We start from the raw sequence: 26202 nt of genomic DNA, 5'->3' as shown, positions 1-26202 counted from the left end.
GGCTGGTAACATCATGAGCACTTTGGGGAGGCCAGGAGAGGGAAGAACCGCAGGGAGTCTCACGCTGGAGCCAGGCTGGCAAAGCCAAAGTCCCCCCACCAGCTTCATCCTTCCTCCCATCAGCAGCTGTGTCCCCCCCTCTCCAGTGCCAGCTACCCAACACCCTGGGCATACAGCACCTCATTAAAACCCCACTGCCAAGCCAGAAGAGTGAGGTCCGTGGCGGCAGGAGCCGGAGCGGGTCCGTGCCAGCCTCTGGCGGGCTCGGGGCACCGCTCCCCTGCCTGCGCGGGCAGGGTGGGACACGCACGGGTACCGGGCAGCCCCACATCCCTCTCCCGCATGGGGTGCCGCTCGCTTCCCAGCTACCATCTGCCTCTCTGCCTACACTCCCTATGCCCCACTCCATCCCTTTTTGCATTGAAAGTTGAAAATGGTTCTTATTTTTTATTTTTAAACTGCCAGATTGAGTCTTAATTATTTAAGCATCTTCTAGATTTAGAAAGCTGTTTTGACTGTGAAAGTAACACTCGGTGTAATCATCTCTCATCAACAAACCACGGAAACAAATATGTACACCCGTTGGGAAGCAACTTTATTTAAAGCACATTGAAAAGTCAAGTTCAGATCTTCAGTTTGAGACCTAATACCGGTGACATTTCAATGACGGTTGGACTTGATGATCTTAGAGGTCTTTTCCAACCTTAAAGCTTCAATGATTCTATGAGCTCAGGACATTTTAGGTCAAGTGAGAAAAAAATGGGAATCGTGCCTTATTCCATTAATTTTGTTAGCAGCAAGATTGCTTGACTCCCCTCAAACGAGAAGGGGTGCCTCGGAAACATCTACAACACAAACTTGGGCAAAGAGCCTTCAGAAGGGTAGACTCGCTCGAGAGTTGTGCTGGCTTTCCTTGGGGTTTTTTTTCAAAGTGTTAAAACAGATAGGCAAGGACAGTTGTGAGTGCTCATACCTCACTGAGAAGCGTAGCAACAAAGCCTCAGATCACACACACAAAAATCATGCTGGGGTTTGCTCCTTCGAAGAGAAAGGGAAATGGAGACTTGGCCTTTAAAACAAAAAGGAAAAAAAAAAAACCCAACCCAAACTAAAAACCATTCCTAATAACACCTTACTATGATAAGAAATAAGATGAAATAAAAAACTGTGGCATAGCCTCAATATCTACTTTGGAGGGAGATGTCTTTCTCGTCCCAGTAAGAGCTTAAGGAAGATAATGTCTGATCCGACTGGGCAAACACGCTGCGTTATCGCGTTGCCTGTTTACAGCCCAGCATCACCTCCGGGGACCGTTTGCACACTGAACTTCAACCCGGTTAGGTGAGGTTGCAACAGCCCGCTTCACCTAAATGACCATGGACGTGGGACCAGTGTATTACTACCCAGGAGAAGCTACTGGCCGCTGGGCTGGCATGGTTGGCCTTGATGGCTCCACCTCTATGGCTGCCTTCTACTGCCACAGGGGAAGCTCTTCCTCCAGCTTTCCAAAATTGCTGACTGCTTCCCACTGAGTGCAGATATTTGATCTTGAATAAAACCCATGCAAATTGCTGCTTGACTCCTCTCCTTTGCAACGCAAAGCTGCTCTTTATTTATGTAACATTTTCATTTAATTAGCAAAGAGACGGAACAAACTCTTCGGGGCTGGGGGGGTGGGAAGCAATTAAAAGGTCATCTTCCAGCACGAGGGAGTACGTGAGAGAGGGAAAGAAACAAACTGCTTTCTCCCTGTTGGCCATACTAACCCCAAAGCTCCCTTGCTATTGCCCCGTTAGGACCTCATGGAGGTAATGAAGCATCTGGAGCGCATAGAGGAGACTTTTCTTCCTCTGTTGAGCATCCCGGCCGTTGGAGAGGAGCCAAAGAGGATGCTTTGAGATTCCTTCCTCGGACATCCGACACTGCGGGGATGGGCTCAGTACGTGCATCTAAATTACACAACAAACACAGGCTGAGTTAAAATCGCATTGCACCCGGAGCTTACATTCAAAAATGCTATGATGTTGCAAAGTCCACTACTCGAAACACAGGAAACAGATCAACTACGTTTGCCTGTGACCTTTAATTTAGGCCTGCAGCTCAACTCATTACGATAGTCTTTAATTACATGATCCCATATTGTTTTTCACTGAACGAAGAGCCGCTCGGTATTTCGTTGAATCTCTCGAGTGGACACAGGCGCTTGACCTGTTGGATGGGGCTCAGGCCCTCCTCCCGCGGCCGCCGGGCTCCTGGCGAGCCTGAGTCCCCCGTGCACCCACCTCAGTCCTCCCACACCGCTCTCGAACCTTCCGCGGCCGCCGGATTGGCCCTCGGCGGGCGTGACGTCATAGCACCCCCCTCCCTCCGTCGCCCGTTACCCCCCGCACCACTCTTACGTCACAGTCAGCCCACGGCCGGCTGGGGGCGGGGCCCCCCGCCCCGTGCCCGCCCCCGGCCCCGCCCTCGCGGCGCCGCAGCGTGACAGAGCCGGCCGGTGCCCTCACGCCCGCCCGCCCGCCGCCCCCAGCGCCGCCGCCGCCAGGTAGGGCCGCGTCCCCCGGGCGGGAGGGCAGGGCCGGGGCTCCCCGCTCGGCGGCGGGATGCGGCGCGGCCGCCCGGGCGCGGAGGAGGAGTAGGAGGAGAAGAAGAACGGGGACGGGGGAGGGTACCGGTACCGGATGGGGGGCGCGGGGGGCGCCGCTCCGCGGGGCGCGCAACAAGTGCGGCTGCAGCGGCGGGGCGCGGGGCGGATGGCGGGCTCGGCGCCCGGCGGGGCCGCGGTCGGCAGCGGCGGGCGGGCGGGCGGGCGGGCCGGGGGAGGGAGGGGACGGGGCGGCGGAAGGGACGGGATTTTCGCCGGGAGCGTCTTTCACCAGTGCAGTTAGTCAGGAGCATGATGCAATCTCGCATTGCCATGGCTACTGCATCCTCGGGCGGCGGCGGTGGCGCCTTCCGCCGTGGCGGGGCACAGAGCCGGGAGAAATAATACGGGCAGGAAGGGGGAACACCACCCCCACCACCCCCCGGCTGCGTTTAACGGCGAGGAAACGGCCCTCGGTCCTACGCTGCCTCTCCGGGGAGCTCGGGGAGGGCTGAACGCCGCTCCGGCTCCAAACAAAAACCCCCCGACCCGTTTTTCGCCCCGCGGTGTGCGTGTGCATCACGCGAGCTCGATGAGCACGCTGGGCGCCCGGCGAGATGCTGGGTGTGAACCGCCTCAAAGAGACGGGCCGGTGTCAGCGGAAGGTCTTGTCAGGCTCGAAGGGAAGACTGCTCCTGCTTTTCCTTCTTCCCCGAGCCCATAGTCTTGCTCATCGCCTCTGACCGCGTAAACTGGTTTAGAAATGGAGCCGCTGGTACGGTAATTCCCGGGTTTGTGTGTGGGACGGGGCACATTGAGCCAGCACCATGGAGATGTGCAGTGCTTCTGAAAAGTGCCTACCCGTTTTAAAATCTGAATGTTTAAAGAGTACATCATTAGGAAATCACTGGAAAAGGGCATATGCGATAGAATTGTGTCAGTATGTCAGATGTGTATTGCAGGGACTTTCTTAAAAACTTTATGACTTGCTTTTATTTCTTCCATCTCCTGGAAAACCTTGGGCATCAGCAGCATTAGAAGCTGGCAACGCTTGGGGTTATGTGGAGTATTGTCTTGGGCAATTTAAGTGTTTTCTCCTTCCCTGCCTGCGCTGGCTGCTTTTCTGCTCTCATTCCCCCCCCCCCCCCCCCCCCCCCCGCCATCCCCCACTTCCCAGAGACGCAGCAGCCGAGGATCTGACTCTGGAGAGCTTTCCGGCACCGATCCATGCTCCAAATCTGCAGACAAAAGGCCAGTTCTGCAGACCTGGGCAGGAATAGTAACACCTTGGTTTGCTCAGCAAGAAGGGCTCTTGGCAGATGACAAGAGGCGTTTCTCCCTCCGTCAGCTGGGTGTACTGCCTGCTCGGTGTCCCAGCCACGGCTGAACGGCAGTGCCCCCCGTACAGCTAATTTGTATTCTCAGTGCTTTGGGCGATCTCTGGTGCTGTGGGATTCGGGACCGCGACAAAAAATGCAAGCAAAGAGCTCAGCCGGCTGCTAGCGATGGTGAGGGAAAACAAGGCAGGGCATGGCTGCAGTTAGGATGCTTCTGATCAGGAAGTCTCTGAAACCCGCTTTGGTAAATGGAAACACGCCCTGCAGCTGAAACCAGAGGAGTGCAAGCGTGCAGGCATCTCCGGCGGCCGCGTAGCCTTTCGCCAGCGTTTTGGGCCAGGTTGCTTCCAGAGTGAGGTTATCTCTGCGTGAGCAGCTCTCCCCCAGGACCTGGCAGCTGCGGGCCTGCCGTAAGCGGTCGGCTTAAGTTATCGCCGGTGGCCCCAGCTGGATGGAGGGTTTTGCAGCTGTGAAGTTTTGCAGATGCGGGCTAACGGTGTTGCTCCATCAGTATTAAGCTGCTAGCATAGAGGGAGGAGGTTTATTTGGTTTTAATATGAACTTGTGAATAACGCTGAAGAGTTTTGCGATATAATACTAATATTTCACTCTAAGCCCTCCTCATTCCTTTGGTGCGCTCGCAGACTGATATTTTTCTCTGCTGTTAGAAAACTCCATAGCTAGAGATAAATACTGGTGTACCCTCACCCCTGCTAACAGAAGTTGAAGCTGCGTCAGGGAGATTAAGCCTGTGGGCACGCGTGATTATCTGGAGCTGTTTAACAACAAAAGCTGGAGTTTCTTATAAAAGCATTCATATATTTGGGGTGCACTAGGCATAATCTGTTTTCAGAGCAGAGCGTAGCCAAGGCATGTACTCTGCTTGGGGGGAGCTGTTTTTGCACGCACAGAGTGAGGATTTCCCTTGAAAACTTGTGGTGCCTGGGGATGGCTGAGGTCAGCTGGGTAGAGATCCCTTTCCAGCTTTACATGAACTGAGGAGCAGATGAAAGGGACCACTGTGCTGAGTTTGCTGAAGTTAAGAGTGGGTTTGCCCTCGGAAGACGCTGTTGCCAACTGACATGGGTCAAGGACACTAAAAGACATGCCAGAATTTTGCTGGATTTTACTGAATTTCTTACAAGGTACACATTATATATGTAATGGATTTCTTTGTGTTTTTTATCCATAAGAAGCTGAGTGAATTTATTGTAACTGATCTAAGTTGTCTCCTGTATTTTAGTATTCAAATGCAACCAGAGAGAGCAGCAGTGAAATTACTATGCTATGGAGCTTTGTCTTGCAAGCTGGGGAAGTCTGGCTGTTGATCTGGTTGCCTCACTGTGCTTTTTAAAAAGCAATTGCATTTTGTATGGTTTAGTATCTTTTACATACCAGCAGCTGATCAAATGAAGTGTCAAAGGATACTTAGTTTATGTGCTGTCTGACCAGTCTCTGGGTATACTTATTGCAGTATTTTTAGAAAGTCGATGTTGTCTTTACATTTCTCAGCAAGAATTCCTCTTGTTGCATTCCTTTCCTGTAGTACAGCCAGAGTTGAAATAAAATATTTTGAATTCTCTAGTCTAATCTCTTCTTTCTCTGCTGACCTTCATTTTGTGTTGTTTCCAGGAGGAATTAACTTAGAGAATATACGATTAACAGAACAAAAAAAATGTAAATTGGAAATAATACCCTAAACCTGTCGGGCCTCTGGGCATCACCTTTAATTACTTGTTCTTTTGCGACTTGCTAGGAGCAGATTTTTGGAAATTTGCTTGAAGATTCAGATTTTTGGAACGATGGTGGAACTGACATTATTTTAGGATTTCAGGCTGACCTGGTGCTCAAGTCCGGCAGCCGCAGGTGGAAAGCCCGGTGCTGAGAGTGATCCAGAGCTTATTCCTTGTAAGTGACATTCAGTTGATAATTGGTTAAATTATCAGCTCTCAAGTACTGAGCTGACCTCATTCCATTACCTTCCTCTTTTTTGGGGCAGCAAACATTGCAACATCAAAAGCTTCTGTTTCTGCTGAGCTCCGGAAAAAAAACCACCCGTACAGAGCAAGGTGGTGGTGCTTACAAGGTTAAAATACTCATCTTCTGCCTGTCTTCTAGTGGTCTCAGCAGTCCTTGCTCCGAGGTGGACGAAGCGAGTCTCCCAATTAAGCCAGTCTGCGTCCCATCTGAGACAAATCTTGGAGAGAAATGGCAATTGCATATGGCCCCATGTTAAAACAGCATTGTGCCTCTGTGTCCTGTTGTCCTCTCTGTCCCTCTTGGAGCTAGCACTAAAAGGATGTCACCCAACAGGCAGGGCAGGAGCGGTATGGTGGTGTGAGGCAGGGATCGGGTGGGAGGGTGGGCTCGATGTCACTTTGGGTGTCACCTTGCCGCCGGCACAGGAGATGTCTCAGGCAGCACTCTGCTTGCTGCCTGCCCAGGGGTTCCTGCCACGGTGGCAAGAAGCCAGAGCTCCCGTGCCGTGCGCAGAGTTGTCTCCTGGGATGGGATGTGCTCGAAAGGGTCCTTCGGACTGGGAAAGCCTTTTGGAGAAAATGGCCTCTTGGTGACGTGGGGTTTTTTATTCCAGACATTGTTCTCTGAGCAGAGGCAGGGATGCTCTTCCACTGGTGAGGAACAGAGCCACAAATGCCTCTACCTATTATTTCTTGGCAGTTTTTTTACTCCCATGAGTGGCATGCTGTCTTGAGATGGGTCACAAGCAAACTCTGTTGCCTCTTCAAAGCTACTAAAGCTCCACTTAGATTTGGCAGCTCTTCATATAGGTCATGAAGGCATGTATAGGTGATGGTGCTGTTTGCTATAGCCTCCCTTGCATTACTGAATGACTTGCTCATTTTGTTCTCTTAATCTCAGTCCTCTCTCATTACCTTCTTTCATTTCTGTGTCTGAAATTAGTTGTATAGGGGTAAGATCTATAAAACTATTTAAACATAGGAATACTTTTGGGGCTGTTGGCCTCAGCTCTTTGCGGCGATTCTTCTGTTTTCCTGTTTTTACAATGTGCAAGTGACGTTCTTCCAGGATGCGACATATGCTTTTGAAAGCTGTTTGACTATAATAATAGACTTAAGAAATTGATGCTTACTGCATGCCAGTCAGAGCACTCTTCTCTGTGTTCATCTAAACACTTCACAAACCCAACAACAATCCTTGTAATCTGTAGGTGTTTTGTCATATGCAATATAGTCACTAATTTGTTTTGTGATTCTTAAATGTGTTAAAAATGCAGAAGATTCCTGCAATCCAAGCGGTTTATGCACGCTAGCTTTGGAAACATCTTTCCATTAGATGAAAAATCACACACAAGGACAAATGAAAAGGTTAATCAATGAATTACACAGAAGTTAGTCTGTTTAAAAACATATTTCCAGTTCAAATTGCTTTGCTATGGCCTTTCCTAAGGCTGTTTAAATTTGGTATTGCAACAATACGGTTAAGAGGGCATTGCTTAGGCTGATATCCCTGAAGTTCCTAAGTGCTGATTGGTAAAAGTGGTTTATATCTGGGTTCCTGAGGGCACTGAAGCCTGTTCCCTGTGTCCGACAGAACAGCAGTTATATCTCTGTTTGATAAAGGTATTGCAAACAGTGACCTGGATTGATTTTTTGATTGACAAATCAAATAAATGCTGCTTCCAATCTTACTATGGAGATAACTTGTAGAGTTGCTGTGGACTGTGTACGCAGTGGCTCTCCCTAGATCTGTTTAATGAAATTAATCATCTCATTTATTGCCTTGGTTTCTCTTTGTGTTTTGGCGTTTAGGACACAGTATCTTACTGGGTAAATAAGAGCACAAGAACAAACTTGTCCAAAAGTATGTGGTCGGTAAATGCTTTCCTACTGTGTTCGATGCATCGGAGAATTATTTAATTTCCTCAATGAAATGGTTGACTCACGTGAAACACAAAGTGTCAAGCATTTAGAAAGCACAATGGCAGTCTAATAAATTATCTTACCAGGTATAGAGATTTCACAGATGCATGCTCCTAAGTGTAATTGTCACTTCTCCAAGAATAACTGAATTGTGCTACTTATGCTGAACTCAGTGCTGCAAATTAAGAGTTGGTCTTAGTGTCCCATTGCATCTGGGTATTTTGCATGTCCTTATTAAAGCATTATTAGCTGTAGATGTTGTGCTTCATTAATGATAGCTTTGCTGATGACCAATGGCATACTGAGCAGGTAGAAATATAAAAACCTTCCACGAACTTGTATTTATGCTAAATAAAGTTGTCTGGATTTAATTGACCTCCATGTCAAAGCTTCATACTGAACATTTGCCTGCCAAGTGAGGTGCTTTGGGCAATAACTAAATACGCTGAGTTGCACTATAATATTTACAGGAGACAAAACTTCCTTGTGCAAAGCTACAACAAACATGTAATAAACCTTTTTTTCCTGCATTTTCAAATTCTGCACTGCTCTTTGATGCCTACACAACCCTATCCTTTGAGACACTGGGTCAGCTATTTGAATAAAGTGACTATTCCTCTTCCGTTATCGCTTGGAAGCACTCCCTCTCCCTCCGTGACCTCGAGAAAACTGTTTCTCCTCTTGCTGGCTGTCTTTGCCGTGACTGGAGGGTAATTGCTTTCTTCCTATGCACAAATTCAGACTCTCTGCTGTAAAACGTAGTCTTGATTTTAAGTAACACGCCAGCTTTTAGGGCATAAGCGTGCTGATGGACGTTTCAGTTGGTGTCATAGTTCTTAAGGATGTTACCAGTGTTAGGCAAAAACTAACAAGTATTAATTTGCAGAATAATATGTGGTTTAGCTTATTAAACCGAATACACCTCAAAGTATCTTACAGTTTTAGGCCATATGTTTAGCTAATTAATTCATAAGCATGCAAATTTGCATTGCTGCATGTTTTGCTGCTCTTTTCTTTTTTTCTTTCCCTCCCATTACTTGGTGCTGTTACAAACTTGCTGGGAAGCATTTTGGATTAAGGCAGTGTTTCTGCTGTACCCTTGTTAGCTAAGGAGCCCCTAGCAAGTGCTGGTTACAGGAAAATGCCTTCTTCCCTTAGATGCCATAGGGTTGCGGGTTTGGAGCAGACTGCAGTTTGGTGGAGGAGCTCCTCTGCCTCTGCTGAGTTAAAACCATGGCATCCCTATTCAGATAGAGGTCCTGAAGATCAAATCAGGTCTTGAAGCTCTTAGAAATGAACGAAAGAAATCTATTTGTACATTTGCCACTACTTTATCAATTGTCAGTATAGGGGTCTGAACATAGAGGTCTAGTCCTTGAGCTGGTCCTGTGTCCTCAGGTTTGGTTTCACTTGAGATGATGAAGACTTGGGAAACTATAGACCTTTATACCTTAACCTCTGTAGACTTCCCCTTACATGTGCTATTTCTATGCACATAATTTAATCAGAAAGCTTCTGTTAACCTTTTCCTGAAGGATTATCTCCTGGTCCCCGGTGGCTTTTAAAAATGCTGATGTTTTGAATCAGCATTTTGAGAATCATCTCCTAGCCAAACAGTAGGGAGAACCTTTGACTTAAGTAACAATAATTAAACCTTTAACCGGTTAGGAGGATGACATTCCCCAATGTTTAACATGACCCTGCCCTTTAGAAAAAGAAATTTGAGAAACCTTTTTGCATGCTGAAGTTCAAATGGCACGCTAGTTTGGGCGCATGGCATGTGTGCTTACCGAAAAGCATGTACGTGTTCAGTTCATTCACGTGGCTGCTCGCATGCTTTTGAGCAAGACCTCACGTGGTAGCTGCAGGACAATGTTGGTAGAGGCACAGGAATCTGGATTTGGCTTTGAAGGACACAATGGTAGTTAGTTGTGCTTGCATTTTTATGTATGTGCTCATGTGGATTGCAGGGTAGCAGATGCTTACGGTGAATGTCTCATTCTGGTTTAGAGGTTCATTTCTCTTTTGCAGTACTGGCATTGAGAGGTCACTCTTAGCTGATCACCGACCCTGTGATCTGGTACAAGCTGTCAGCTATTTGTCCTAAATTATGGTCCTTTGTGTCATATATTTATCCCTCAGTTCACTCGTGTACAGTGGCTTTTTGGTGTGTTGTTAAGCTTTACGTTAGTCTTGTAAGTTTGACTTACTGCATGCATGAAGGCTCATTGATGGGGAAAATATCTGCACTTGTGTTGCAGTTCAGAATTTTCTTTTTTTTAATGATGTGATATAGTGAGGGAAAATAAGCTAGTTCAGCTGGTTACTTACCGATTTTTCTCTGCCTCCTTACCAAGCATAAGCAGAAAAGCCTCTTGCAAAAGATTTGAGTAGGTTTGTTTGTATTTTATTGAATTCTGACTTCTACACCCCGCAGAAGGCACAGCCTATGCCACGGTCGCCTTTGCAGCCTCTCATTTGCTGTGGCTACAGCTGAGGTGGCAGTGCTTGCCAAGATCAACCACAGGCTGGGAAATTTTAGATGGGTGTCCCCATCACTTTCTGCAAGAGGTTAAAATGTAGTGTGAGGGCTAGAGGTAAACTCAAGTGTGAGGGAACACCAGTGATATATAGGGTGGCAGACCCATTACGTAAAGATGGAGAGAGACGGCACTGAGCAAGTCAGTAAGGAGTACTGCGTTTGAGAAGCCTTGTCTGTTCTGTTAAAAATGGGGGATAATAAAAAATACAGGAAAAATAAAAAATACAGGTAGTCACAGAAAGGCCATGATGTTTCAGTGTCGGTCCCTGCCCTAGTAGTGCATTAGCCGCTGCTGCTTCTGCTTGCTTATAGGTATAAATTGTGCATGGGCGTGAGGCGTTTTTCGAGCCTCAAGTGTCGGACCACTTGCCGTGAGAGTTTAAATGGCTGTATCTCTGTCCTCTGGGTTTGCAGCATCTATCATGTTCCCAAGTAATTCTGAAACCTCTGGTGGTCTTTGAGGCCGTACTCGGGTCCTCCGCTTTTCCTTGACGAGTTCCCGGAACCTCTGACTTCCCTACCCTTTCTTCTGCCCTTTCAAAACCATTGTCATCTGTTTTTGAAGCAAGCAAAAGCAGGCTGCCGGTCTGACCATGCATCGCGGAGCAAAAATAACATCCTTCAGTACTTCTTTATATTGATTTCTTGTTCTATCACCACTGCTGAGTGAGTGCATTAAGGTACAGGAAGTGACCACTAATGTTGTTTTCAAAGGTTTTTCTCTCATTTTTTTGAAGTCCATCTAATTGTCTCATTCCTTGGAAATTCAGTACAGAGCTCATTTGGATAAGATACTCAAATCTAAACCCTAGCTGAGCAATTGCAGAGCTATCGTGAATTTCCAGTAGTGCAGACTGAATACTTCTTGGTTTCACGAAACACGTCAGGCTCAAATGATGCACCAACACGGGTATCAGTTGCATACAGCACAGTTCAGTTTTCTCAGCCTTCGTGGGGATTGACTTTGTGTCTTAAAATACAAATTTAAGAAGCTGTTAAAATACAGATTTGAGTCCTGAAGGACAGTCTTTGTGAGAACACGGGGACGTTGCCAGGTTTTAACCACCGTTTACAATGTATGAAAAATGATCGTGTTGAGGTGAGTGCTTTACACCCTTTAGTGCTGTGTTGCCTCTTGAAGGAGAGATGTATGGCTGTATGTATGGGAGGGGATGACTGTATCTGAACCTGCAGTGGCTGCAAGTGAATTGCCAGTCGCACGCGTGAAGGAACTTAGCAATGAAGTGAAGGGGTTTTCCAGCCCTCTCCCCTCTTCATTTTTCCTTGCTGCTCCTTTTCTTACTTTCATATTTCTGTCTGTATCTATTTTTCAGGCTTTGCCTTTTAAAAGCTTATTCACCCAACGCCCTGGGAGGTTATTTTGTGGAACAGAGGAGCAGAGTTGGGTTTTTGGCTGAACTGATGAAGGAGCCCTTATCGTCCATTGGCAGCTCTGATGCATCCCTCCTTACAGCAGCATCGCTCTGCTGAGACCCCGACCGAATTCCCACCTAAGCTGTCCATCATTAAGTGAGAGCAGAATGTTAACCAAATCTGGGTTTTTTTTGTTTTCCGGGGTTTTTTTCCTTCCTCTATTCCTCCACCACATACCAGTTCCTGTGTGAAGCTGTGAACTTGAGCATTTAGCTTCCCTGGCCCAGAATAACAGATCTATTTAAACGAAGAGTCCTTTTGCTGCTGTTCATTGTAGAGATGACACATCTGTGTGGAGGACTTGTATTCCAGGGAGATAAAAACATTGTGGAAAAATAACTTCCAACCACTGGAACTGTCTTTTGATATTTGAAAAATTGGTTCATGAAAAAGATTTTTGCACAAAAGCATGTTTTGCTTTTAGCTTGCAGCAAAAATAGAGCTGTGGTGGTGAGATACTGGAGGGTGAAACTTTCAGAGAGCTGCCAACATGAATAAGCAATTGCATTGCCTGAAGCATCGTTCTGTATCCTACACAGTCTGTACAAAACATACATGAATTAGGTGCGCTCAGAATGTAAAGGTTTGGGTTTGCCTGCTGAGCAGCTTTTAATATATTGCCATCTGTATACTAGATGTGCACAGAGATTTACTATACTACTATATACTATACTAAAGAGCTTGTTTTTTGGCCAGAGTTTAAAGAGTTGCTTTACAAGTGTGGCTGACGAAATGCAACGTAATTCTTTCCTATCTTTCACTCCTGGCAAAATATGAGCGCTTATAAAATACACCGTAAGTTAAGTTGTCACTTTGCTGCAAGCAGCATAGTAAAGGAGAAAGTTTTATTTTCGATGTGTAAGTCACTTTCTAATTATCTAGCAATGTGTTTTTTCTCATACAATGAATTTAATTTTAAGCTCTGGGCATCAAGTAAAAAATGTTTGGTTTTATTAGAAAATCAAACTTCCCATTGAAATTTAATCTTAGGCTACTGCATTCAAGGTGTATCTGAAATCACTAGTAAGGTTGTGGGTTATCGTTTCTTACCCTATAATGTGCTTTAAGGCTGAGAATTGAAGGGGATAATTCCCCTCTGTCTTCAAGGTCCTCAGCTGCTGGCTGACCAGCGTGTAGTAAGAGTTTTAGGTCATATTCACCGTCTGGTTAGCTTTTTATTCCAGTCTTTTTCCATATATTTCTCTTCACTGCTTCTGTTTCTGTTGGAATACTTCTGCTGTGTTTAGCTTGAATCAAACATTCAAGCTGCCTTTTCTTGGAAGAAATCAGTCGTTGGTCTCCGTCTGTTGGGTCCCTCGATGGTTAACGTTCTCCCCCTTCCCCTTGAGACCTCCACATCTGACCTGCCTTGAGACCATCCTCAGTCCTGCAGTTTTCAAGACAGAAACATAGTAACGCATCTTAAAATACATCACTTTTGGAGTCTGAACATTTGGGGGCGGGGGGGAAGATGTTGTTTGCTTTTTACATTCCAATAATCTGTCAGTTCATGCTGTTACGATTATATTTAAAACCCTCTGTAAGTTAGCTCTGCATGACATTAAGATATCCCATGTGACCTTTTGTTATTTCATGTTTTCTTTTTTCTGCAATTCTTGCACTTTTCACTAGAACCATTCCTATATGTAAAATGATGTGTGTGCAATGCATTTTATTTTGGCCTTCTCTTAATAGCGTTTTAGAATTCTACTTTAAAAATTCTGCATCTTTCTTTTTGTCCTTCTGTTTTATTTACCTTTATTTTTGCTGCAGTCTTGGCTTCTTGCTGCTTCAGTCAGGTAAGACCTCTTGGTCACCCCCACGTGCCTTCTCCTGCAGTAGGTCAGGTGATGGGATGGACCTGGCTGAAAGCTGATCTTGCTTGGTTGGGTTTTTTTGGGGCTACCTCAATTTTTCCCTGCTTGCCTCCACCTGGGCAGGTGTGGGGACACCCCTTGCAGCAGTGTCAAATCTGTTCTTGGTTGCTCCTGGTCACCCCACACATCCTGGGTATGGTTTGATAGCTGAGGACCTGACTGAATGGAGAAGTTAGAGCAAGGATGAGGTGATGTGATGGCTGTCAGTCTGAGGGTTACAGGTGGGCATGAGCTGGCACCATCACAGGCATGAGCAGGAAAAATGCGTGTGTGGAGGTGGCTGCTTATCTTTAGGAACGAGTAAGTTGCCGAAGACATTGTTTGAGAGAGACTTTGCACAAGCGGTGAGGCAGAGGAGGTGTATCTGGTACCCCCTTCTCCAGGGGACTGCTGCGCTGTGGAGCACAGGATAGCTGCAGGGTGGTGGAGGAATCTTCTTGCCTGCTGCTTGTGTGGGTATTGGTTTGTTCCTGTGTTTAAAGCGGATATATTACAGCAAGTTAGAGTACTGACCCAGCCTTTGCTCCGGTACTTTCGAAAGTATGAAGCAAACGTAGGAAAACCTTCTGCACCTTGGCACTAGAGCTGGGGGTTCAATCTAGCTGGGTTCATCATTGAAACAGATTTTAATGGCAGTGGGGTTTCCACTGCACCAGGAATTTGTTGCTGCTTATTGAAAGAAAAGAGTGGATAAATTTTGGAGGAAACAGACTTTTTTTGCTGGAATTCCCTGCCTGATTTCTGCAGGTACCTGAATTTTTTATATTATGAGCTTGTAGAACACAGCTTGGCAGTTGCCAGATGTGCGGACAGCGTGTTTTGAATTTTTTTTCCCTCCAGTAGTCTATTTAAAGTTCATAGAAAGAGTCAGTGGTAAGCTCACGCCAAGCTTACCATTACAGTATATCCTTTTAATTAGTTGGTTGGTCTTTCTCCTCTTAAAACGAAGAATAAAATACAAGAAACTGCAGTGCTTGCTTCCTGGGGCAGGGTCTTCTGATGACATAACATTTAGGAAAGTGCTGCCAACATCAAACCAAGGAAATGTGCAGGTAGAAATGCTTTATTTTCTAATCACTCTGCGAGTCAGTCATCGTTTTCAGGGGCCCTTGTTACAGCAATGATTTGGTACCCTGAAACTTGCTGATTCTCGGCAGTGGTTGGTTTGGCACAGGTCTGGTGCAGGTAAGGATGTTCAGCTCCTCAGGACCCACCAGGCTTTTCAGCCCTGAGCTTCTGTAACAGACATGACAACAGCTGGCTGCGTGGTTTTGGTGACACTTTGTTTAGAGATGTGCTAAGTGTTGAACAAGAAGGGAAAATGGGGGAACTGATGCATCTGCAAGAAATCTCAATGTCTCTCTTCTTCTGCCCCTTTACTAGGACAAGTTGTCTTCACTCTCAATACTCCTTGTCAGTCCTGGGCAGGAGGAAAACAAAGTCAAAATCTTGCCTTACATAGTGTTAACTCCATTATCCTTTGGAAAGGAGATCAAATCTTCAAAGACACTTGCTTTTCTGAATGATGAGCGTATTATTTTTGTACTGTTTGGGACGCAGAGGGTTTAACAGAGCGGCAGGGTTTTGTCCTGAGCAGCACGATGCCGTGGCATAACAGTTGTACCTGGAGTAATTTATTTTTTTTTCCTTCTTTTTTCTTAATTCTCAGAACGGTGGGAAAAGGAATATTTTTATTCCTTTTGTTCCTGCTATTTAAAGCTAGCTGTCATTTGTACTTGCCTGACTTTTTTTTTGTTAGTACTGTTCACTGCGTATGGTTGTATTGTCTGTTAGCGTCTTATTGCACCAATATTGGTGCAGCTGCAGCCGTACAGGGTTAACTCATGTCTCACGGGTGTACAGCAGGAAAACAGAAAAGTTTTAAGATTGACTTCTTGTAGAGTGGCTGGCCATGTGAAGAAACAGCAGCAAGGCAAGCTGTGGTGTGCATTCACAGTGTCAGTACGTGTCTTTTCTTCCTTTAGGTAAAAGTGTAGAAATTCACTTTTATTGAGGAATGTAACTAGTGTATTAGATGGTTGGGGGTTTTTTTGTGTGTTATAGCCCACCAGGGAATTTCACTTCTCCCACAGCATTCCAGGTACTACCCCATGCTCACTGGAAGTAAAAGTAAGCACATAAATAAATACTTAAAATACTGTAACTTGCAGAAGGGTGGCCTGTGCGTCTGCTTTTTCAGTGTTATCCATTTCCCAAACTTGAGTGATCCTCCAAAAGCCATCGTTTACCCTTCTGAACCCAGGGGTTGTAGCTAGTCATCTTAGCAGGGCACCTCAATCCCGATTTTGTGCGCTGTTATCCTTGAACTAGTCAGATTTGCATGGTGTAGCATTACTTTCACCTTCAGCTTTCATAGCCTTCCTCTAATTTCTCAGCTTTTTATTGGATCACCGTATCTAGTCAGCGTGTGAACCCCAGATAACCTTTTTATAGCTAAACCTTGTTTACTGGATAACTGCACACAGCCTTTTCTTGCTTCGTACGGTGTCTCACACATGCAGGAGAATTGCGGATGCTTTTATGGTTCAGACAGCAAGCTTTCCTATGTCAAGCTAATAAAGGCAAAGATGATAATCAAGAATTATAGACCTGTCCTATACTTTCAGGTTTTTTTGAGATGTCCCCTGGGTTTAGACCTCAGCACAGCTGTGTTCTGGCAGGAGGAAGGGACAGGCTGGTGGCGGATGCCCTCTCGGTGCTTAGACACGGTGCTGCTGCTGCTGGAGGAAATGAGGGTTCACGTGGGAGGACAGCCCCACTTGTAACTTTTTATTGCTATTTGTTGCTTTTTAAATTTTAATATGCAATTATGAGATATATTTTTTAAAAAAAGTTTATTGACCTGAAGCTACACAGTACTCGAACTCTGCTGCTAGCCATGGTCATGCAAGATGGGGCTTCTCCGTTCTTTGGACCTGTTGGCTGTGGTCTCGTCAGCTCCGTTATTAGAAAATGCAGCCTTTTGACCAAGAAGACTCATTAAAATAGGCTTTGGGAACCATACCTTTATTTTTCTCTTATGAAAGTAAAAAGTTGGTTTGAGTGAAGTGCACAAATGGAGATTAGATTTCCCCTTTTTTAAAGGGGAAAAGTTGTTTTTCAGACCACCTTGCAGATGGCACTTGAATAAGAGAAAGGAGACCCAAATGAAAGCTGAGGTCCTAATGGCCTTCTGCACTTCACTTTTGACTCCTTCATCTTCTCAGCAATCTCTCTTTAGTTTCTCAGGCTTCCTGTGGCTAATTTGCCATTGCGAGCTACAGCTAGCAACGTTTTTCCAATTGCAATACCAGCACAGCTTTTGGAAAAAGAGGGAGCTTCAGATTAAAACAGTAGCTGTTAATAAACACTCACGTACTGCCTGGGGAGGAGGGCTTTGGAGCAAAGCTATATAGCAAGTGCTGTGCTTTGGCTTTCCTTCCAAACAAGTCAACTTCTAGCTCTTGGGCCACATACATATTGTTTCCATCTAACTTAGTTTGCTACAGATCCTCTCTTCTGTTTCTTTACCATTTAAAACAAAAAAAAAACCCAACCCACAACAGAACAAAATCCCAGGTGGGAGCTGTCTGTGCAGTGTCCTTGCACATTTTTTGGTTGTGTGCTATTACAAACACAGCAGTTGAATAAACCTGCATGCTTTGCCTTTTCTTCCTCGTTTTATTTCTGTAAATGCTTTTACAAACTGCACTTTTAACAGCATAATGCTATATATAAGCTGGCAGCGGCAAGGAAGTTTCCAGTATCGCAGTGCTGGGGTATGTGCACAGTGGCCGGGCACAGGATACCCCCTCGAACATTTTATTCCAGGAAAATGCATGCTGTTGCAAAAAGCATTTTACCGTAGCACTGAGGGATGCCAGGTCTGCTGCTGCTAATGGGGGCTTTGCAGCATGAGAAACCCTTATTTCTAGCTGAATGTGTCCTTCTAGGATGGAGAGGTGGTACTCATGGCACTTCCATGGGTGCATTTGTGTGGTTGCTTCCAACTTGTTCTTCCCCCTTGGCCATCATCCTGCATGTTCTCCCTCTGGCTGAAGTTATCCTCTGGTGCAGCAAGAGCTGTTGACTGCAAGGGGATAAAATGCACCTGAATGTCCTAATCCTAGGATGCTCAGATCCTAATTTGTGCTAGTTTAGATCTGCTGAAAGTGTGACTGAAACTGCAAGGAGGATCTATAATTTGTCTAAACTCACCTATCTGAAGATGATTAGATTCTAGTTTAATGAGGTATTGGGTATTAAGCACAATTATTCCATTTTGCAGCATCCTTTCTTGTATTTGTTCTGTAAAACGTTTTGGTTGCCACAATTGTGTTTATTTATGAAGGTAATCACTACGAAGGATTTGGGAGGGTGGAAGGACAAGGGAACTAATGGCATGAAATGATCTCCCTAGTTAGCTAGCCAAAGTCTTCCTTTACCCCCTGCATTTTCAATATTTTGAAATACCATGTAGGTTAAACTGTTTGAGACTAGCTTCTCTCCTTTGTCCTGCATTTTTTACACTTTCCTGAGTTTTATACAAATAATTTATTTCAAACCTTCCTTACTCTGGTCCTGCCAGTGAGCATGAAAGCTCAGCATCCTGGGTCCCAATGAGTCAGCAGCAGGCTAGAGGATTTGTCACTAATGCAAGGTGGGCCAAAAATCTGCATTGCTTTGCTAGAGATACAGTTGCAAAATAAAGATTAAAAATAATTTCTTGCATTTTACAAAACTAAAGTGCAAAATCCACAGCACTCATGCTTCAGCTGGTTTCCCATAAAATAAATGTACTTGCACTTTCAGATCAATATGGACTGTGATTTATTCTAAACTCCTTTTCATTGCTAACATTAAGCATGCTTGGGACCTAAGGGTATTCAAGAAGGGCAAAAAAAGGGAATCTGGGGTTGGCAGCAAGCTGAAAGGCAAAGGGAATACATGCAAGGGGCAGTTAAGGCTTTGAGAATAGAAAGGAGAAACTGGGCAGGTTTGGAAAACAGACAGAAAATGGTTGACGGCTTTGATTATCAGTGCTGTCTTCCAGTTCTCAAGCAGCTGAGCGTTTTCAGTTCCAGTACATTTACAAAAGCAAACAGCAGCGTGATGGTTGTGTTTTTGGAGGAGGGATAGTTTGTAATTTTGAAGGGAGGAAGAGAGGAGTCACCTCTCCAGTGGCAAAGATTGGGCAACATCACTTTAACGAGAAAACACAATTCAAGATTTCCAAAATCAAGTGCCTAAAATTAGGTTTCGAAGTCCTAATTTAAGAACAGAGAAAGTGGCTGGTTTCCAAAAAGGCTGAGCAGCCAGGCCTGACGGTGCATTGCTCTCAGAAGCCAGCACGATTATTTAGATGCCTATTTTGGGGATTTTTTTTGGAACTCAAGTTCAGGCATTTAAATGTGAAAACTGGGATCTGTTGTTTGAGGGAGTTCTCAGGCAGCAGGGTGAGAGCTGGAGGAACCTGCTGAAAGGCTCCCAATGCTTTGAGTTTTCAGCCCAAAATGTTTTGTTGCTGCTATTTGGTTTACTTCAAAAGGGTGGCATGGGATTGCGGGGGGGGGAACCTTTAGGTTTTCATGCCTAGTCTTTGTACCTGGAAACTGAAGTTACTCCAAGAAGAAACTCAAGAAACAACATTAAATTGCGACTGAGAATTCTTAAATCACTTTTTGGCATTAACCCCCCCCAGAATCTGTTTTCTATGGATAGCATAGGAGTAGACCTTTCCTCAGAGAGCAGTGATGTGTGTTAGAAGAGTGAGTTATCACTGCTGGTAGCCCCTATGAAAAACTTGTACAAATAATTTTTTTAGGAAGTCCTGCAAGAAAAGCATATCTCTGTGTAGCCTTTGGTCTGTATTTTTGGTTGCCTCGGTGGGGCCATCCATGCCAGGACCAAGCAACGGGGCAGTGCTCACATCTCCTGGACATGTGGGTGGCTACTGGAGCGCCGTGCGTGTCCTGGGTCATAGCCCCAAAAGTAGACTGAGGATGCAAAATGTTCTGTAGATGTCCAAAAAATCCTGTCCTATCTAAATCCAGAGGTTTTTTAAAAAGTAGTATTTTAATGATGGGGCTCAGTCTTGTTGGAGCAAGGTGAAACTCTAGCCTTCCTTATGTTTGTGTTGCAGAATTGGAAGCCCAGTGATTAAAAGGACCTTGGAATGGTTTTATGAAAATCAATACTGCCCAAAGATGCCTAATAGCTTTAAAAATATGAAGAGAGCCAAGGATATGATCTCTCAATGTGTCTGTCACTTCTTTGGAGTAGTGCTTTATACTACATGAAGGCAAAGGCCTGGTTAAAGTCAGCTCTGCTCTAAGTTTCCTATTAATATATTCAGCTCTCTTAGGAGCAGCTTTGTGCTCTACCTTCTGTTCCAATTTAAAAATTGAGTATTTTTTCCCCCTCTTGAGCTGTGTCATCCAAATAACATGGATGTGTCCATGCTACCTACCACACAGGCAGCGTGAATTTTCCCTCTTCTGCATGATGGAGCATCACACCTAAGATCAATATCAAAGCAAACAATCTCTGAAAAAACCTGTATTTTAGTATCTTTTCTCCAAACCCTTCATCCCCCAGAGCCTCCAGCTTGGTGTGCTCACTCCAGCACTGTTACCCCCATGGCAGGGGATGTTGTGCCAGCCACTGAGACTGCAGCCCCTTGCCTCTCAGCCCATCTTTAAACTTCATCTCGCTTTGAGAAGTTAATGGTTGTCTGGGGTTTTGATTGCTTTATGAAGTATTCTTGTAACCTGTCATCTGTAATGGGTACATGCAGCCCAACAGTGCTGTGTCTCTGTCTATAGGGTGCAAATTCTAGATGAAGAAGTTGGATGTAACCCCAAAGAAGCTGAGACAGCTGGTACTGTTAAAGTATCAGTCTGATATAATGACACATCTCTGCCCAGTAAGAGCAAACCAGCAATGTGTTGGGCTTTTTCCTGAGAGTGGAAAGGTTCTTGTTATTTTGACAGGGAGGAACATTTTTCCTCCATCCTACAACGATGTAGCTGCTTTCTGCAGGCTGATGAGACCTTCACCCTTCCATCTCTCCCAGCTTGCGAGTAGCAGCTCCCTTTTGGACTTCTGCTGGATTTTTGTGTCCGAACATGGATTGGTGTCTCTCAGCCTTCTTGTGTGCCAGTGGCTTCCCTCCGATGCTGTCAGCTCAGTTCAGGTTTTCATGGTCCGCTGAACTGTGGCATTTGGTAGGTTGGGTGGTCACCTGTCCATGGGTAGACTTCTGAATTCAAATTCATGCAGTTGGCTTGACTACAGCTCAGCACTTGGTTTTGTGACCAGACACATTACAAACTTTATTTTGTTAGTAGCCTTTGTGCCTTTTTTTGTTAAATTTCCAAACTCTACTTACTTACCATTGTAAAAATTGTAGGGGAAGACAAAGTAGGAGCTGGTTTCATGCTACGGAACATAATTAGTGTTACCTTCTGTTAATAAGGAGAATGCAGTCCTTTTGACCATGATGTGGTGTATGTGGGTCCACTACCATGATCTTTGTGTGTACCAGGAGAGCACGAAAAGCACAATGCATTTTTCAAACTGTATTGGAGGTCTGGTTTACATCCATTCATGTGAATACCTGGAAACCCTGAGAAGTCTTCCACGTACCTGTATGGAACACTCTCTAGTATCTGTAAAAATCAGCAGGGTTTTGTTTTGTTTAAAACACCAGATATGCATTTTTCTGGATTAAATATTTGGACTTGAAGGAGTAAAGCCTCTTTCAGGTTGTGAGCCTGAGCACTTCCAGACTCTGATCCCGCTTGCTCTGGTGTTCAGGGGCCTTACTGCCCTGGTAGAATTCGGGAGCAGAGAGGATGGTTTCTTTCCTGTCCATTGTAGAAAGGCAGGCTAGGAAAAAATAGTATATAGAGATATACCTGTTTTAGAAAGCAGCATGTGGCATAATTGCATCATTTTATTTTTTTTTTCTGATCATAGGTACCGAACAGCATGCCTTGCTGTGGGGTGACTTCCAGGCAAAGGAGCGTTGCTAGTGATCCGCTCGGGTGTGCGGTCAGCTGTGGAATTTGCTTACTGTCAGTGTTAGGAAGCATGCAGGTTACAGTGTTTCAAATGGCAACTGGTTTAATTTTTCTGGAAGTTGATGTTCCTCTGAATTGGGAAACTATTCTAATTAAAAAAGAACCCTTGTAGTTGCTGCTGTTGAAGCAGTGTTTAATGTTGTGTGGCTGCTGGCAGGAGACTTGATGCATTTTCGCATGACCCCCTCTGGAACAAAAGCAGATTGTTTCCCTCTGTTTTTCTGTTACACAAATGAGTTCCTTTTGAAACAATTTCTTTTTCTGCAAATTCTGGAAATCGACACCAGGAGTAGTTCTTCCTTTGCTCTGGCTTTTACAATCTGCTGTCTGATAATGCTGGCACAAAAAGCTGCTTTGGGGTAGCAGCACGTAAAGCTGCTTTGGGGTAGCAGCCCAGAAAAGCTGAGACCTCTGCAGAAAACCTCTTCCTCTTGGGGAATGAGTTTGTCTTCCAGTTTTATGGCAGGGTTGAACATGGAATTTCATTTCTTGCTGTCTTTGCTCTAGCTAGGCATAGTTTGTTTCTGCTTCCTTAGTTGTTTCATTTACATATCTGCATTTTCACAGTGTCCAGCAAACAAGAGTATATAGCAAATCAGTTCTGAATCAAGATCTTTTTGGTATATTTTTGTATAACAAACCTTTCTTTTTGAAACAAACTCTGCCATCTGAAGTCTTCCTCTGCAAAGAGGGGAGTTGAAGTCAGACACAGATGCTGGGTTATCGGATGATGCAGTGCTGCATAACTAAATCAGTCGCTACTGGATCAAAGGAGTGACAGACTAATTTAGTAAGTGGGGATTTCAAGCAACAAAATGAATTATCCCCTGGGGAGTGCTTTTCCTGGCAATATTTAATAGCTGACAGATTAAAAAAAAAGAGGTGTGGGGGGGGGAAGCTTACTCTGGATAATTTTATTTCTTCTCCTTGAAAATTATATACTCATTTCTCACGGTCTACCTGATGTTCATGCTTCTGGTAGCACAGCATAGACTTCTCGGTTAAATTTCCTTATTCCTAGGATACCAGCATGCCAGTGCTGTGGCCATTCATGCAAGCACTTGCAGTTTGTGTGTCGTAGCTGGATGTAATCCCAAAAATGCACCTTCTTGTGAAGTGTGTACTTATCTGGGCTGGGCTTCTTCAGTCAGAAAATAAAACCGGTATGAATCAGGACTGCAAAAAACTCCTGTTTATTTTAATCAAGCTCTTTTGTTTGTGCCTGGTGACCAGATTCCAGGGAAGCTTCTGTGCCTTTGTGTAGTCCAAAGTGGTGGAAAGACTTGATGCACATGGAGGATAAAGTCCTCGTGTCCTCGAGAGCCTCACAGCAAACGATGGTTTGGAGGTGCCGCCAGAAATCCTCGGCGAGCGCATCAGCCTCCTGCCTGGAGCCCTGCGGTGGATGGGATGAGGGCGGAAGGGTAGAAGACCATGCGATGTAAATGTCCATATCCAAGCCCGTTGTATTTTCTCAGTCTCATAGGAAGTCAAAGCCCCCACTGTGGGCCAGGCAGCTCCCGGTCCCGCTTTGGACTGGGGAAAGGATGTTGTTTGCATCCTACTTGGCTTTTCTTGCTGGACTCAAAAGAAATGGAGGTGTCAGTTCCAGCTGATTAAAACCAGAGGACCTACTGTTCGTTTTACTTACATAAACCAGAAATCCTATAGAGGCTGGATTTTCACAGGTGGAAGAGAGATGTTTCTTTAGCTACAACCAAAAAAAATAGAGATGGACTTTTGGTTTGAGCTGTGGGTATGTTGACAGCTTATGTGTTGCTTGCATTATTTTCCTGTAACTAAAAATTGCTGTTAATATTACTGCTTTGGGGAGGTGGACACAACACATCAAGAAGTGAAAACTATCCTACTATAAATGTATAAAATTATTTTAGTGAAAGTTCAGTACAGTTCTGGATAAAAAAAGGGGAAATTGGAAGGGAGGGGGTTTTTTGCTTTGCTTGGTTGGTTTTTTCATCAAGAAGAAAATTACTTCCTCTTCTCTTGAGGACGGATTTATGTACAGTTGTCTCTGCTCACAGAAAGTGTTGCTACTTCTTTCCTGTTTTAACCTTCGGGAGGTACAGCGGCCTATGTACCACAATATATATGCCAGGCGCTACCCATAAATACTGCCTGTGTGAGGAGCTGACAGATGGCATTTGAATCGCTCTCCTGTACTGATGTTGGATGAGTTTTATCTGGTAACATCTTAGTAGTAAGCAGTTTTTGGAACTGGAGATGCTCATGCCACAAATGGCAATGTTTTCCTCCCTTGCCTCTGCAGCCCTCTCTGTCATTCGGTGACTGTTGATCTCCTGGTTTTATGGGCTGTTAATCAGAGCTGTAATCAGTCACCTATCTGCAAAAGCCATAGCAGAGCCAGTTTTCACTTTTTTCCTTCCCCTCCTCCTCCCCAGCTAGCCTTGCCAGCCATTCAAGGCTCTTTGTTGAAATTGTATTTATTTGAGAATTTCAATGTTGCTGGCTTTTTTCAAGATCCAGTCCTCCTCCTCCTCCTCCTCCTTGCAGAGGGATCTTGCAAGATGTCATCCTGTATTTGCACTTAGAAAATACAGAATTAAAAAGAACTTCAGGTTAATCTGAACCCGTTATTTTAAGCCTATGTGTCTCTAGATCCATGATTAAATACTTCAGTGGGAAATACTGCTCTTTCACCAGTGGCTCTCTGAGACTAGAATAAGCTTTATGTGTTTTATATATGCTGGTAATTTCCAGTACGTCTGCTGCAATTTTTGCATATTAGTATTTTCTTTGTTAACCCTAACAGCTGGTATTAAGGTGATAAAACTATTTCCATGAGCTGAAGAACTAACTTCCTCCTCTTCTTTCCATTTCCATAGGTTGTAGAATGGAACTTCTGGATAAAACAATCAATAGCTACCTTGATATTTGGCTTGGACCCAGAGGTAAGATTTGTTAAAAAATAAATACGTAAATAAAACTGATATTAAAGTGCAGATATTGGAGCATAAGAAACAACTTCCCATTAGCATCCTGACTTTGACAGGTGACTGTTTTCTTTAGTATCTGCAAAGCATCAAAATGTGTGATTCTGTAACAAAAAAAAAAGTCAGTTTAATGCTTCTGATCTTTTGACCTGAAGAGCACCTAATGACTAGAGCCTATGACAATCATGGGCGCTAGTCTTCTTACTATCAGTTAAGCTTCTGTTGTTAGCGAACAACTTATCTCACTCAGATCTTTGCTGCATATTTTTTTTTAGAATTTAATAATAGCTTTTATTTTTAAAAAAATCTTTTTTTTAATTTGCATTTGATGAAATATAAATACTGTTGACCTCAACTAGAGCTTCTACAGAATTTTTTCAGTGGAAAAATCTGTATTTTTTGGAAAGCATTGCTTCTTTGAAACCATTCTTTTTAAAGAAACAACAGTTTTGGTAGGTTTTTCACCAGAAAAAAGTCTACAGGTGGAGAACAGCAATCCTGGTCAGCACAAGGAAGGGAGAGGCAGAAGGACCGGGACAGGCGGTGGCCTCATGGCGAGGGCTTCCAGCAAAGTTGGAGATTGCCCTTTTCCACCTAGTCCTGACCAGGGGGGATTAAACGTCCGTACGGAGTGTGCACAGCAATGCTGCCCAGTGGCATGTGCTTTCTTCCCCTGATTGCTTCTGTAGTGTCTTTCCTAACTCTTTATTTGTCCCAGTGAAACTCCGGTGGTGGTGGTGCCACTCATTCGTAGGACAAAGTCCACAGGAGGTAGAACAAGCCTCTGATCCTTCAAAGCCTGTCTTCTGTTTGCTTTTAGTAGCTTGGTGCCCTTGTTGCCCCCTCTCTTCATCCTAAGCCCGTTTAATTAGTCTGGATGTTCTGATATAACTTACTGCATGTGCTGGCATATGGTCTATATTTGCCATGTCTTAAAAATAATGAATCATAAAGCTGGCAAATCCAAACGATTCTCCAGCCTTCTGAACTACTTCCCAACCTACACTTTAAGGCCTCATTTCGTACATTCAGGATCCAGATTTGACTCCTTTAAAACTAAGTCAGGGCTGCGAATGCCAGCAATACTTGAATTGTTCTTTCATGGTTTGGTAAACTTGGTTTCAGTCCTTTGGGCAGGACTTCGGTGAGAAGAGCGAAATACCGTGCTGTTGCTGGGTACGGAACCCAGTTGTGGTTCAAAAGGATCATGCGCTTGTCCCAAGTGTTCCCCTGAAATCCTCTCGTTCGGGATGGTTTATGTGCTTTTCTTGAGCAGTTGACATGTTGCCAACCGGACTGGTTAGTCAGACTGGACTGACTGCTTTGTGTTTCATTGCTCATACAAGGACTCCAAAATCTAATCCTCTTGAGTAGGACATACCTAAGTCTAATTGGGTTAGTATTGATTAGAAAATAATTACCAGGATCATCCACTGATAACCACAAAGGTATTTGCTTTACTCTTAGCTT

The 26202-nt window shown here is 44.6% G+C and overlaps 1 protein-coding gene across 4 annotated transcripts in view; it reads left to right on the top strand.

Moving 5' to 3' along the window:
- Positions 1-2452: 2452 nt before the first annotated feature.
- The window catches only part of ELOVL5 (ELOVL fatty acid elongase 5), a 39236-nt gene continuing 15486 nt past the window's right edge, over positions 2453-26202 (top strand). Inside the window, exons 1-2 of one of the 4 annotated variants that reach the window (XM_075747349.1) lie at positions 2453-2545; positions 24625-24690. In XM_075747349.1, the coding sequence (XP_075603464.1) occupies positions 24633-24690 (58 nt within the window). In that variant the 5' untranslated portion in view covers positions 2453-2545; positions 24625-24632. Of the gene's footprint in view, positions 2556-3131; positions 3360-4952; positions 5067-24624; positions 24691-26202 lie in introns of those variants that run through there. The other 3 variants (XM_075747351.1, XM_075747350.1, XM_075747348.1) reach the window with 3 other exon arrangements.

This window comes from Balearica regulorum, chromosome 3, assembly GCF_011004875.1.
Source record: "Balearica regulorum gibbericeps isolate bBalReg1 chromosome 3, bBalReg1.pri, whole genome shotgun sequence".
In the NCBI taxonomy this organism is placed as follows: domain Eukaryota; kingdom Metazoa; phylum Chordata; class Aves; order Gruiformes; family Gruidae; genus Balearica; species Balearica regulorum.
The sequence above is the reverse complement of the archived record's forward strand: the minus strand, read 5'-3'. Positions and strand labels throughout refer to the sequence as shown.